Genomic DNA, 15,909 nt, shown 5'->3' with positions numbered 1-15,909 from the left:
TTACTACTTTCATGGTTAATGCTATACAGACAGCTTGCAGTAGAGAGGAACACTTGAGGTTTATCAGTATTTGAGATGTGCCAAAAAAACAAAAAGGAATTGTGCCATTTAACTGTTAAATAATAAATTACCATTAAATTAATTTGTTACTAAATTGCAATTTTCATCTTTTAATTTCATAATTGTACCTTCTCTGTGTGATGGAAACCAAAATTGCTACATTCATTGATTTCTAGCCCTATGTGAACAGTAAGAGGGACCAACATAGGTGATGGCCTTTCTAGATATCTTTTGTTACTAATTAAGATGTGTTTCGGTGGATTCATGACATTTGTCAAGAAAAGTGCCTGTTATATGGACTACCAGGTTTACCAATTGCCATTTTGAATTGAGGAAGGATGCTATACAAAAATAAGTTCCTCGTGACATGATGTTTGCTTGAGTATACAGAAATAAGTAGAAAATCAATTTACTATTTTAGTGATCATCACCTTTTCCACGTCTTATGAACTCCCAAAAAAAGGCTTATGGTGGTAGTGCATTGTCATTATATCACTTAAAAAGCTGGAAGTACATATGTAAGTGCTTTTACTTTCAAATATATTCTGCTAGGATAAATTTCTCAATGTGGTGTTGATTTTCAACTTTTTGCATAACCAATGCTACTTCATTCTCAGCAGGCAGAACAAAATATAAAATATAAACTTCAAAACAATTTGATAACTTCCCTTTATGAATAATTCAAGTATGCAGCTTGTATGCTAAGCGTGATTTTTGCGTTTTTGGTTTAAAGCAAATCAATTGAGTCTAATTTAGAATTCACAAGAACTCAGTTCTTTAAATCTATATCTCCCAATGGAGAAGTCTGTGAATGTGGCTATATGTGAGCCTTTGTATGATATTTCTCTAAAGTGAACAGATAATCTATATATATAAAATAAAGAAGAAATAAATAAATTATTCAAATCTCTACATATATGAGCCTTTCAAAAGGAGAGAGCTACAAGTATAGCTTGTCTGCAGTGTGCCTTGGCCAGCTCAAGCCTTTCACCCAATGTCTCTTCCTTCACTGCAGCTTTTACCATAGCCAAATCCATCTCCATTAGTCTCGACACTCCAAACAACCCAGTCATCATCCTCTCCTCCACTTCTCCTATATCACTCAACACTGTGCTTCCTCTCTAGCTCTTTTAGCCACAATTCCTCCAGCTTTTGCTAGCAGCTCTGTGGAGTCAAATTCTCTCCCCATTAGATCCTCCAACTTCTCTAGGAAGTCAGCTATGACATAACCTTTTGGCTTATCCAATTTGATCTCTTTGCTTCTCTTCCAACCAATCTCAAAGTTTGGTGGCTCAGGTTGTACTAGCCCAGTTCTGGACTCCCTGTCATGGATTATCTCGGACTTTCTTCGCCTTTCAATAGGGAAAGTCTCTGCTTTGTTGTTGGTATCAGAAGTTAGCGTTGGGAATGGGAAGTCAGGCCCAAGCAGAGGGGTAGAGTTAGACTCAGAAGTGCATTCGATGAAGAAGTGCTTTCTGTGTGGGATATTATAGATGAGTACTGACTGTGATGAATTTGTGGAGGCTTGGGACAAGGTTGTTTAGATGAAGAGGGTTTGAGGATGAGATAGGAAGTGAATGACTGTGGAACCAAAGTTAAGAATCAGATGAGGCAATTTGCTTCACATTTTTTTTCCGAGAAAATACTCGTAGAAACTGTGTACATGCTATAAAAAAAAAAAAAATTGTCAAATCCTAATTTAGTTGTATTGTTATGTATTCAAAACTAAAATTATAAGTAAACGCTTGGTTAAAATTGAAGTGAGATTGCTATCTAAATTCAACTCTCAACTATGCTCTCTAAAAATACAAAAAAAAAAAGGGGGTAAAAATTATCCCTTGTCACCAAACAATAGTCACACCTCTCCACTTCATATGTGCAAATATTAAAAAAAGGATAAAAGATATTTCCTATGATTAGCTGCAAGCACCTTGCTACCCTGTCAAATCGGGGCCTCAAGAAGGATTAGATTTCCTGCACATAAGAAATATTAGATTAGCCATTTGCTTGTTATTGATTATCATTAAGAAGATGAACTGGAACTTGACCTTTTAGTTTTAGAAGCACTTTTTTTTAGTAATTTGAAACTCTTTTTAAAATAGACCGTGAATTCAAGTATACCTTACTTTTCCTAGAATGTAAAGAACATAATTCCATTCAACGACAACAACAGAATTGATCATTTTCACCAAAAAGTCTATAAAAACAACCAACAGCATTTTATGATATAGCACATGAAGGAGGAGAAATAATGAACAAACCTATGAATTAAACAAATACTTATCAGGGAAAAAAAAGAACGAAACAAACAATGGGCAAATATAAACAAAAACAGAATACTCACTAAAGAGTTTAATTTCCTTAGACAATGTGGCTAAAGTCAAGTCACAGCAATGGCTTGAAATGAAACTATGACACTTCATAGCAAAGATTGAATAAATTACACATGCACACATTGTTGGATCTTCAGTCCAAGACCTCACTCTTCACCGAGCCCTTGTAAGAGGGATAAGGTGCTTGTTGAGCTAAAGTCACTGACCAAAGATTGAATAATTAGAAAAAAAGAAAAATACCTGAATCTAAATTAAGCCAATTCAAGGTTAGAACCCGATTAAAAAAAAAAAAAAAACCTATTTTCACAGCAAATTCAGCATAGAAAGTTAACTCTAGCATGTACAGAGCAAACTCAAACAGTGAAAAGTAAAAACTGTGATAAATGGAATTATACATTAAGTTTGAATTGTAAGTTTGTAACACATACCCAGTAAAGAAAATTGCCAAAAACAAACACCTCAAATGATTCCAAATTCTCTACCAATGCCTAAATATGGAATTATTTTAATGAAAAAAACAATACAATTTAATATACTCTCTACCTACTAAGAATAGTAGGGATCAAGTCCAAATCACATTAGTTATAATCAACCGATTTTACCTTTTGTAAACCTGATCCTTCTCATCAATCAAACATAAACTCTCAAATTATATAAACAGAAAAAAGGCAGACTTAGAGCAGCTTCAATTTTTTGCTTACTTAGCATCAAAACAAACACACATTATTATTTAACTCAACCGTTACTCCAAAAGAATTTGTAACACTCACATATAGCCTCTTCCATGGACTTGTTCATAGAGATCCACAGAATCATCAAAATATCATAATATTTTCATAAGCCGATCGGTTAACAACATCTAGATGACATTTCAGTCACCAAAATTGTACACCAATGTAACAAACATAAACTCTCATATAGTTGCTCAGTATATGGAAAAGAAGGAAACCCAAAATCAAAAAAATCTTGTAATTTTCTTATAAGGATTGTGTTTCAAATTTTTGAAGAGGAAAGATTGGATAGGGGTGGAGAGAGGAAGATTGGTGTAATTTCATAAAGGTTCAATTTTGCATGATACCCATGCCTTAAGTGTGAAAGAATAAAATGTTAGGGGTATGGTAATTTGATTTTATATTGTATTAGTAAACTACGTAAATAGCCTCAGTTTTAGGGTAAAACTAAATGTAAGGGGTATTTTTTTGATAGAAAAAAGAGAAGGTAAAATAGTAATAGATTACCAAGGAAATTTGTTCTGTGCATTCTAGCCGGGTGCGTTAAAATGCACTGAAATTGTGTGTATATATATATATATTATTAAATCGAGAGTATCCCGACATTTTTGAGTGTTTGACTATTCTCTTGGGTATATGTAGTCTCGTTCTATATGCACATAAACACACACACACACAAAATGCACTAAAATTGTATCTTTTTTTTTTTTTTGACAAACGAGAATATCTAGACTTTTTCAAGTATTTAACTATTCTATATTCTCCCAAGTGATGTTTCGAACCCAAGATCTCATGAATATCATTAGGCCTTAGGAACCATTAAACTCTCGATTGTATGCAGTCCCTCTGTCCCACTGAAATTGTGTCTTAGAGTTATGATTTCGATGCATTTTTTGCTTGTGTTTATAGATGTGTAAAATAGTATGTAACAACATTTATCATTTGGCAATGCAAATTGCTCCTTCTAAGTTTGATTGTAATTTATTTTAATTTTATAACTTTACTTTTGTTTAACTGAATCCTTTAAGTTTCAAATTTATTAAATTCAGTCATTATGCCCAATCTCATTAAAAAAACTACTGTTAAGTATGCAATTAACTAAAAAAAGAAATTGAAAAAAAAAATCTCTTAAAAAATAATTTTATTAATTTTAAGAATATTTTTTTCATGTGAATTTTTTTTAAATAAAATGGGATGAAAGACCTTAGTAAAACTCAATTAAACAAAAATAAAGATAAATTACTAAAATTTAGATGGTGTGATTTGCATTTTAGCTTTATACGACGTTTGGTACGGGGGGATCCATATTACTCCTGATATCCAGATTCCTAAAAATGTAATTCCTTGCAATCTAGATGCTTGGGAATATAGTTATTCTTATTTTTAGTTTAATAGGGAATCTCTTAAGATTCCTAAGAATGCGAGATAATAATATTTGGTTTATTCTTATTAATCTTAAATGATTTTTTTTTTTCATTTTATTCTTAGATTTGAATGTGAACTACTAAGCTTTTAAAAAAAAAAAAATCTTCATCTAAATAATTAATGAAAAATAAAATATAAGCTATTAATAATTTGTTGAGCAGTACACACATAACAGTAAAATGAATACTTGACAATAATAGAGGGTCCCTTTCAAAATTTTTTTTTTCACACGTGATAATTAAATAGAATTTTGTTAAAAAATATATCATCAAAGTTGTCTATTTTATTTATGTCATTTTGACAGAAAAATATAAAAATAAGAAAAAAAATATTGATAATTTATTTTTTATTTTATCTTAATTGTTTAAATAATAAAAAAAATATTAAAATTATCAATTTATAAAAAATACAATTTTATTTAAACTTGAGAATATAAATGACCACAAGAAAATACCCGTTCATACCTAGAGAGGATTAAAGGGAATCTAGATTCCCCTGATGTTCTCTGCCGTGATAAGTGATATGCAACCAATCGTGAAAATCTTTAAACATTCCTCTGAAAAACATTAACCTGTATTAGACGCCACATTTCAGTTTTCTTTTCACCCGAGTCGAGCGGTATTTACACTTTAGCCTGTGAGTTTGTGCAGTCAAAGTGTTTGATAGTGGTCTTTGGACTAAAATTAGTGCACACCCATTATATATATTTATATTTATCATCGTAATCGTAGCAGCAACTGATCAATCTCCATCATGCTTGTTTGTTTCTCAGCATTTATAACAATCATTGTGTACTCCATACTTTCCTTTCTCTACTCTGTAACTGTAATGTCCTCCAAACTTGAATCTTTCTCTCCTTCAGTTAAGCCTTCATTGTTGTACCCAGAAAAAACCATAATTCAATGCTCAAAACCCATTTACCATCATCACCACTGCCTTGCATGGAAGTTTTCGTACAATTCCAGCACACCCAGTTTCAAAAAGCCCAAAAAGGTACATTTACTGGCCTTAATTTGCAATTGCTTGTGTCTTTTTAAGATTGAATTAAATTGCTTTCCTGTTCTAGAATAATGTTATCTTTTTTGTAAAAACTAAGAAATCAAAGTATTTGGTAATTTCTGCCTTTCTGGTTCAGGTTGATTTTTTTGTTTGGGGGGGTTTTTATTGTGTTATGTATATGGTACTTATGGTGGTGCCAATTTGGGAAGGAAGAGAAATAGAAACTTGAAATGTATAAGGAATTGTGTAGCTAAAATGTTCATATGGCTTAAATGGGGCATACCAGTAATTCTTTGTTATTATTATTATGATTATTTTTTCCTTAGGCAAACAATATTAATATCATTAACTCCACATTTCGTGCATCTTTAATGGCTTGGACCTCACCTTAGAGGTTAGAGGCTTAGAGCTCCACTGCAGAAAAGAGGAGAGATGTACACTAGACTACAAGGCCATTTGTAATTATTTTTATCATGTTGGTTGGCCATCTTTAGTTCATGTGAGTCAAAAGAAGCAAACCCATTTTCATTTTACTCTTAATTTTTTATTTTCTTAATGAAAAAATGTAACCCAAATAAACCCTTTAGTATCTAGTAAGATTGAAGAAATTTTAAGTATTTTATGAGAATTAAAACTTGAAATTATGATGTGCTCAAGTTGGAAATATAATTGAATAAAAATCTAGAATAAAATCCATAGTAATCAGATAGAAAAGAATTGATACTACAATCTCATTTGTCGGGATACCAATGGTAATGCTAATCGTATTAAACGGGTGACTTCAAAATTTGAAGCTTCTATATTCCTATCTCTGTCATACTTTTGTCCATTCCTGACAGGGCATCCAATAGTTCTTGTTAAGATTGTATTTGATCATGAGCTGCTAAATGGGTTATTATCAAAATTACACATTATTTTTTATATGTAACAAATTATTGCTTGTTGTGTATCCTAGGGCAAAAAAAGATTTTTACGATGATCATATGTAGGCTCTTTTCTCTCCCTCTCTGGCTCTGCTTTCCAGAAAATGATGTATTGTATAATAATTTGATTTTTATTATGATTTTGGTACATACTAGAGAATTCAGTCAATACAAAACTTTGTCAATACTCACCAGTATTGGATTTGTCTTAGTTGTAAGACACACACACAGGTGTGTGTGTGTGTGTGTGTGTTTTTCCTTGATAGGTAAATAGGGGGAGAGGGGTTAGTGGGGTTTGAACGCCAATGCTCAGGCACCAAAGAGTTTCTGCAACTGGGGTATCCGTTGAACCCTCCCACACAGGTGTATGCCGGGGAGGCAACATTTTGATGCTTAAAGGTGAGGATGGTTATTACAGATCAATTTAACAGAGGAGTTGTGCCTTAGGATTCATGTGCCCTACAAATGATTGTTTTCTTTCAACCATAGGTGATAGTAGTATAAAACAAAATGAATCACTCTTAAGATGGACAAAACCATCTCCTATGAATCTATCAAATTGGCCAAAAAAGGTTAACAGCGATTATGGGAAAAAAGAAAACAACAGTTATATATGGATATATGTCATAGATGATGACATTATCAAATATTTCTTGCCACCAGAGGCTGATTCCATTACTATCTAAGACTCAACTATAAAAGGATTCTCATTTGAGTTCATTTAGGTCCTCAATATGAATGGGCATGAATAATTGTGAATTTTTTTGATAGACTTGTACAGTGTACTATTGCAAGAACCTATCACTATACTAGTGTAATAGCAGTCATGCAATTAATTCTCAAATAAAGTAATGATGATTTCACTAATTTCTAAGTTACCAGAATTTCACTATAACTGTGTTAAAAGTAAAAGTGAAAGATGTGTTATTTATGCTGTATACCTAATCTTCTATTACTGAATATGCATGATTTTACCTGTTCACTGTGATTGGATCTTTATGACAAGAAGCAGTAAATTACATTATGTGTTTTTTTGGTATTGTGAAGCTCCTTGTTTGACTTACTGAGTAAACATATGGTCTTCAACAATATTCCTTTTACTTCCATGATATCTATGGTTTGTTCCCCTTATTTTTGAGGATGATGTATTGTATAGTGGTTTGAGCATTTATTTTCAATTGTTTACATATGTATAGTCTATTAGATAGACACCCTTGTTGGTTTCTTATGTTAAACAAGACACACACACACACAAGCACACAGAGAGAGAGAGAGAGAGAGAGAGAGAGAGAGAGAGAGAGAGGTTTATGATGCCAACCTATCGATGCTTGGTCATGAGGTGGACTATTGTATGACCCAATATCAAGGGGAGGGCAACCTTGGGGTGGCATGCATTCTAAAATTTATTTCGCTTGTGTGTTCTTGGTCAATGGTATTTTTGTTATATCACCTTAGAATGAAAGAGAATCATAGTTCAAATAGCCAAAATAACAACAAATTGTAAGCTTAGACTTGATATGTTCAACCTTAGATAGTTTCATTGTGCAATAAATCAACTTGGCTATATATTGGAAATACGACTTATGTGTGATGATAGTTAATAATAGTTTTGTGTAGCAGCATACTATAATTGCTACATAGCCTATATTTTGGTATAAAGTTCAGCATGGACAGCAAATTTCACCACCATGTATGTTTACATGCAAATTACTTCTATTTGACTAGGTGTAGAAACTTATGCTTTAAAAGAAAACTTTGCATGGTAACAATTATTATAAACTGATGCTTTAAAATAGGTAGATGATGATTTACTACTTTCTTATGTTTATAAGTGGTGTGTTAAAACAAAGCTTAAGTTATCTAGGTAGTATACATTACTAATCAAGGGAAAAATTCATTACGCTAATCTTTATGATGGATATGTGAAATTGAACTAATTTTATGCAAATGCGATTGTATATAAAACACAACCTGACAAAGGAAACAAAATAAATAAGTGCACCTTATTTTGATATTTTTTTGGGGGACTGGGGCACCGGGGGAGGCGGTTAGGGGTAGTGTGAGCAAATTGTAAGATAAAATTAGGGAATTCCATTGTATATGGTAACTGTTGCTTGTTAGAAAAGGTAAGAAATTGAAAGTTTAGAATTAATCAGAAGGCCTCTAGAAACCTCCAGTGTATCACGGTAGGGGTATAGGAAATTAACCGTTTGCTCCCCTTTATTTTCTCGAGATTGTCACTCACCTAACTCCAAAACCACCGACCACTTGTTGCAATGCATGAAGGCTTAAATGGCCAGTTGGCAGAAAATTTTGATGGTTGATGAGTCCTATAAATTGCTCTTTCTCACTCAGTCAAGATGTCGTTTCTAATTGTTCTCCAATCTTTTTCCCGATCACAGGTCAGTTGGGTTGGTTGTTTCTGGTGAGTTCCTTTTGTTAGAAAATTGAAATCAAAATTCTTTGATGAGTAATCTTTGCACTCTTTGTTTGGCCATCTAGGGATTATGTATTTCACATAATTATAGCTCATTTGAAAAATTTAATCACATATCTTTTTTAGGAAAAGGTTTTGAAAACAATTTATACCTCGAAGTGGGTACTAACCTTAGGTTATCTGATTTGCTGCCAAAACCCCTTTTTCCTTGAAGGTTGAAACTTGCTAGCTCATTCATGAGCAGAATGAATCCCAAAATTGTGCGGATCTTGTCTTTATTCTGTGATGATGGAGTTTGACAGAACTTGTTTTGGTGATTGTATTGTGATGGCACATGGAATCTGGCTCCTTATAATCAAGTAATTCTAACTCATACAATTGTGAGGTTAATTATTTCATTATCTCAAATTCACCTTTTCACCTAAAATGATCACTTGTAGCAGAATTTTTGTGGGATCAAAAGTTGGCTCAGATCAGTAGATTGTATGATTATCTTTTGAAAGATTTGTTGTGTTTCAATTTTTATTCTTGATTTTATTTTTATTTTTCTTTCTATTGCTTTCTAATAACCTATTTGGTTGGTACTCTCTAATTTCTGCTTCTCCTCTTTTCCTCTAAAGATGTTTTTAGCTTTTATCCATTGATTCGCTAATTTTTCTGTGTGCATGTTTTTTCTTATCAAGGCCTTGATCTCAACTACGTGGGGAGGGTTCATATGCTGGCAGCAGGATTTATAGTTGTGGACACAACAACCTATAGGTTTTGTGTCAGTCTCCTAAACCATTTTGACATCCTGATGCTTGTCATGCATGTGCGTTTGTATACAGATGATGCTTGTCATACATGATTACACATGCACACACATAAAGTCTTCTCTTTTTTCTTTTTTCTTTTTGGTTGTTGCTTTTAAGCTGTAAATCTTTCTAAACTATGGTATTTCGATATTACTGAAATTCAAAATTTGGTCCAAAATGTCATCATTTTGTGTACTTAATGGTGAAAGTGTGAGGTATTTGATAGAAGAACTAAATTTCCCACATTTGAAAATGTGAGAGTCCAAGTTGACCAAAATAAAATTCTAGAGACCAAATTGACAACTCCTGCAAGTTATAAGGGGGACCAAATAGTAGTTTAGGCTTTTTTTTTTTTTTTTTTTTTTTTTTTTGTGTGGAAAAAATTCAATTTAATGCCTTGACTTTTACTTCAATTGTCAAATTAGTTCTTAAGGTTTGAAATTTGTCAATTTAGTCCATCATTTTATCAAAATGAGTCAATCTGGTCCTTCTATCCAAATTTGTTAGCTAATATTTTTTGTAATTACAATTTTAACTAAAAACATTAATGAGATGTGTCGTTTAATATATTTTGTTGTTTGATGAGTATAATTGTTTTTTTAAATAATAAAAAAATGTTTAAAAGACTTTATTTGCTAACAAATTTGGATAGAATGACCAGAATGACTCATTTCAACGAAGTGAAGGGGCCAAATTGACAAAAATCAAATCTTAAGAACTAATTTGACAAGTTAATTAAATGTCAAGGGACTGAACTAAATTTTAGCCTTTTTTCCCCCTTATAAACCCTTTCGTAGCCGTCCACAATAAATCATTGTTTTTTTGCCACCATACAATGAGATTTATTATATTTATGGCCTTTCCCACCCTACATACTTTCCTCTCCCTCTCTCTGTCTCTGTCTCTGTCTCTGTCTGTCTGTCTGTCTGTCTGTCTGTCTCTCTCTCTCTATATATATATATATGAATTTTGTTTTGAGCATGGCTGTATCTTAAATCCATTGGTTACATATTCATACCTTTTTCTCCTCTAGATCCCAATTGTCTGGACTGTTTGTTTATTTGAGTGCCTGTTTCATCTACAGTAAAAATGATCTGATTGGAGATTGATTTTCTGTTTTATGTATTAGCATTAGATAGAAGAAGAGGGGCCCTGCTATTAATCTTCATTCTTTGCTACCATACACACTCCATTTTTTTTTTGACTGTTTGCTATTTCATCCTTGTAGGCATAATGTCAATAAAATTTAAAATTATGATTTCTGTATATAAACCCATTAGTGCCCTGGTGCTGGGATAACAACTATGGCTCACCAGTTACCTACTTGCAAGCTCAGACCTAGCGGGTAGGATGTTACTATTGTAACACCTTGGTAGGGAAGTCATTCTAGTCGACCCTCCTACCCCTTTTTCATATATATATATATATATAAGAAGATGTAAAATTCTGATATAATTCCCTAGAGACTCTGTAAATGCACTCTCTTTCTTTAATCATCTTCATGGTTGTTTGTGTTCCAGTCATTTGGTATATGGCTTGTTCTGTCATGAGATTTTAAAACTTGTTTCTTTTAGAAAAATTATAATGTGTTATTGTGAAATGCAATAAGATGCAAAACTCAGTGCATGCTGTTTTGATATGGAGTATGAACTTCTTCATCTTTTTTTTTTAAAATTCATGGGTATTTACGATCATGGACATTAAGGTGGAGGTCTAAATAATAGCAATACTATACTTTACCATAGCTTTTATAATTTTTTGGAGAGGGCTGCCTTGGTGCTTAAGTGCCTGGCTTCATTGGTAGTGGAGAGGCTTTATATATAGAAATTGGGGTACCCGGAGGTCAGCAGAGAATCATAAATAGATTAGCCATTACAAGGAAGCTATTTAGTCATGATCTTAGATGTGGTCGATTGTCCTTAACTTCTCTTTATTCTTGCCCTCTCATTATATTTGAATTTGAAAATGCCTCAATTCTTGTTTGCAACTCATGCTTTATATTGTTAATGCCGTCCATGTTTTATGCATCAGTAAGAATTTCTTTGTTATTACCTTGACAAGTTTTTCTTTTGAATGCTTTTCAGTTTGTTTATTTAATTTATAATTTATAATGTTCTTTATATTAATACATGTTTGTTGAACTTGGAATGGCGCCTAATAGTGATCCAAATTACCAGGTTTGATGACTGAGGAACTTGAACTCAGAGACTTTTTTGCATGATGCGGTTTTGGTATGTTTGAATCTATTTGATACAGTTAGATAGTGTTCTTTATCTATGCAGTAATTCTTTGATATATTTATTGTGATATTGGGTTTGCTGTTTGTAGCTTTGAGGTGAAGTCTTTTTGCCTAAGTTTGAAGGGTTTAAGTAATTTGTTTATCTACATAAAAAAAAAGGCATAGACGATCCACTCAAGTTTGTTTCTTATTTTTATTTTTTGTTGGCTCTAGATATTGCTACAGTTTCCAGAATTTATAGTTGGAGATTAGAGAATTTTGTCTAAACATAAATCTTAAATTTCTGAGGCAATGAAATAAATAAAGAAAAGTCATGAAGACTTGGTTTTGTTATTAACATTTATTACTGCACTCTATGCATGTTTAAAAAAAAAAAAAAATTATTTATGAACTAGAAAACAACTATGCATGTTAGAACAATCATTATGATCTCTTTGTACTGCAGATGGATTTGATTGTTCAATATGACAAATTGGAGTACCAGGTTTTTCTTGAGAAGAAAGAGGTTAAAAAGGAAATTTAAAATGTTTCAAACTGGCAGTAAGCCTATCCGAAAGAGGAGTGATGCTTGGTATGAAGTAGAATCTGCAGAAGACATCCTTGCTGATATTCTCTCAAGGGTTCCCATTAAGTCCCTTCTAGCTTTCAAGTCTGTTTCTAAACAATGGCGTAGATTGATACAGAGTTCAACCTTCATCAAATTGCAGTTACGCTGGTCCCTGGAAAAACCCAATTATTTAATTTATCCCTATATGGATGGGTTAGTGAATTTGTATCATATGAAGGGCAATGGGGAAATCATTGAAAAGATTACTCTTTTTGGTTGTGAAGATATTTATTCTCTCAGTCTGCTTTGTTCTTGTAATGGTCTACTGTGTTTCATCAACTACCCATTTGTTCCAGACTCAAACAGAGAATTAGTATATTTGATAGACTTTGATATTCGTATCTGCAATCCTGCTACTCGCGAAGTCTATTTACTTCCCAAGGGTAGTCCTTCTGAGAAGAAAATATCTATTGGAGTTGCTTTTGGCCCCAAACCTTGGGAGTACAAAGTGTATCGGTTTTTCCATCCCAAGTATGATTCTGATGATATCAAGTGTGAGGTATATTCATCCATTACTGGATCCTGGAGAGGCATAGGTGATGTCCAGTACTGTCCCATTGGTATCCTGTACTGTCCCTTGGGTTCAAATCATGTATATGTTAATGGAAAAATATACTGGTTTCTTCCTGAAGAAGGAGATATTATAACCCCTGGCTCCATTCTTTCAGTTGATATAGAGGAAAATTTTAAAGTTATCAGTCTTCCGGATGAAGTCACTGCACATGCATTCTTGGTTGATTTGGAAGGTTTCTTATCACTAGTTGCTGTATATGATGATGATCAAGTTGTGGATGTATGGATTCTACATGACTCAAATGAGTCTAATTGGGAAAAGAAATGTAGTGATTATGTTCCTTTCTCATGTGTAGACTCTATTAATTTTGTAGCTGCACGGAAGACTGAAATTTTTTTCATCACTTCAGACCAGTATCTGATCTATAATTTGGATGATGGCACCTGGACAGAACTTGATTTTGCAGATGATTTTGAAAGTAATCTTCCTGTCGTGCTTCCTTATACAGAAAGCCTCCTCCCATGTGAGTACTGAAACTCGTTTCATGTTATTATTTCCTCTTATGGTAGAATATCACTGATTATATATGCATTTAACCTTTTACTAGCCTGTTTTTTTACATAGATGTTTAAGATTTTGACATATTCCAAGCAGATTCCTGTTTCAGTTTGAATCAAGTGGATGGTAATTCAACATATAGTGCCACCTTTTTTGTAATTTGGTAGAGTGGCATGATCTAAGAAATTTTCAGGTTCCCTTAGTGGTCATTAATATCTGACACCAGTGGTGGAGGTCGGGGCCAGGGAGCCATGGCCCCCTCTGACTTTTTGCACTCCCTCCCTCATATTATGTACACATTCAAAATTAAAAGGATTTATTATTGTTCTATACTTAATTTTTTTTTAAAAGGATTTATTATATTAAAGTTTTCATAATCTTTTATATTTGTATTAATCCTTTATAATTGAAGTTGATTATTTTCTTGATTCTTATAAGTTCAAAAAAAAAAGTTGATTTTTTATAGACAGACTTCTTATGCATGTTCTCTTTTAAAACTAATAAATAATTATTTGTCATTTGGGATTGTACAATGTCATTGTAAATTCATGACATCATTATGTGTCATGTGACTTTCAATTTATGAACCTAGGACTACTTAACAATAGTGTTAATTTCATGAACACTCTGTTGACAAACCTTTCACAAACTCTATTCTTAACATTTATTTTTAAATCAAAATATTGATATTGTAAAATGTGAGACATTAAATTGTTTAAATTTTGTGAATGAAATGTTTATGACAATGGTATTGCTTATATTTTCGTGTAAGGTGATGGTCAATTGCTACTTACCGAGTTATACGCATCAACTCAGAGTACATTAATTTATCATTTTTGCATATATACATAGGTTAAATTAGTTTGAGACTTTCATCACCTTGTTACTAGACAATGAATGTTAAGTTATTAACTCTAAAATTTTCATATCAATATAAAAGCTTGATCCTTGATATTTGACTTAACCACTGTCTGACATGTTTTATAATATCTTATACAGGTAATGGAATCCTGGGTTCTGAAGGAGAGCATAACAATTAAAAAGGAAATTGGTTTTCATTCTTGAGGTTTTGTTAGAAGCATGACAAGGTTTGCAGCGGGCAACATTATGATTCCCTAGATCATGATTCTCAGTGAAATCTCTCTCTCTCTCTCTTTTGCTCTCTTCTTTTACTTGTTTACCTCTTCCTCTTAGAACATATGAACTGATAATTGTCTGGTTATGCTTTTATTGCATTCTGTGAAATCTGGAGAAGTTTTACTATTGACTTCTTCCATGTGTTTGCTCCTTTCATGTAGCGTTTTGCTTAAATGAACATGCCTCTTTTCTGGGGCACGTGAAAACACTGATAATCTATTTTAGTTTGAAAGACTAAGAAGGATAATCTTATGGATTTTTAGAATGAACTCCTTGAAGGTGGCTTGGGTTTTCTTTATTGGTGTTACAAGATTGGGAAGTATATATACCAGGACATACCATATTGTGGATCCTACTATTTTCAAGTGTTTGTACCAATATTAAGAATGAATGAATGTATAACAACTAATTGCATATAGGTTTTCAATTTTATATACATGGTTTCATTTAATAGCAATATTACATTACAGTAAGGATGAAGGCCTGTTTCACCAGGGAGGGAGTAAAAGTGCTATCTGCAGTTTTTGATATGTTAATTTTTTTTAACCCATGTTAAGGATGATAGAAACTAATTTTCTTCTTATTCTGAGCAATTTCTAGCGATAAAACAGTAATAAATAAAGGATAAAAAAGAAAGGAGTTTAGGATAGGTATATGAAATTTTAGCCCAGAAAAGCATGAGAAAATTGCGATTGCTTTTGCTTTTTTGATTTTCTTGCTTGTAGAAATTTGAGGTTAGTGAGATTTAAAATTAGATTATCGACAAATAGGTATCTTCCTTAGATAATGACAATTTTTGTAGCTATCTACAGAATTGACCTTTGAGTCTTTGAACCGAGGGAATTCACATACGAGGGAGAGAGTAGTTAGGTGTTCGAAGACCTTTACATATATATATATATATATATATATATATGAAAATGAAATATTACATGTTAATATATCAGAGATGCTATTGGGTGATGAATGATGATCATCAAAATGTATCTTAGTATAAGCATTGTACAGATAATTAGGTTAAGCCGAAATGAGATAATGCATTTCTATGGATAAAGAATTGACATTTAACCCTCCCCCCAAACAAAAAAAATAACATTCAATAAAGAAAGAAACTTTATTACAATATTTCATTTACATTTAAAATAGTCATAG

General features: G+C 32.5%; 1 protein-coding gene and 1 pseudogene across 5 annotated transcripts; one reads left to right on the top strand and one right to left on the bottom strand.

Annotated features, from left to right (window-relative positions):
• Positions 1-986: 986 nt before the first annotated feature.
• On the bottom strand, positions 987-2,279 carry LOC142639479 (protein CHLORORESPIRATORY REDUCTION 41, chloroplastic-like; annotated as a pseudogene).
• Positions 2,280-5,036: 2,757 nt separating this feature from the next.
• Positions 5,037-15,004, top strand: LOC142638902 (F-box protein At5g49610). Of its 5 annotated transcripts, none has more exons than XM_075812967.1 (5): positions 5,037-5,542; positions 9,592-9,667; positions 11,880-11,933; positions 12,387-13,585; positions 14,620-15,004. In XM_075812967.1, exons 4-5 carry the CDS (start codon positions 12,406-12,408, stop codon positions 14,658-14,660), a joined length of 1,221 nt encoding a protein of 406 aa, XP_075669082.1. In that variant the 5' UTR covers positions 5,037-5,542; positions 9,592-9,667; positions 11,880-11,933; positions 12,387-12,405; the 3' UTR covers positions 14,661-15,004. The 5 variants fall into 5 exon arrangements, with proteins under 5 accessions (XP_075669082.1, XP_075669083.1, XP_075669085.1 ...); XM_075812968.1 differs by having other exon boundaries at positions 9,592-9,674; XM_075812970.1 differs by having other exon boundaries at positions 9,592-9,719.
• The last annotated feature ends 905 nt before the right edge of the window (positions 15,005-15,909 follow it).

The sequence above is a fragment of the Castanea sativa genome, chromosome 6 (genome assembly GCF_040712315.1).
Source record: "Castanea sativa cultivar Marrone di Chiusa Pesio chromosome 6, ASM4071231v1".
NCBI lineage: Eukaryota > Viridiplantae > Streptophyta > Magnoliopsida > Fagales > Fagaceae > Castanea > Castanea sativa.
This window is presented reverse-complemented; position numbering and strand designations above follow the sequence as displayed.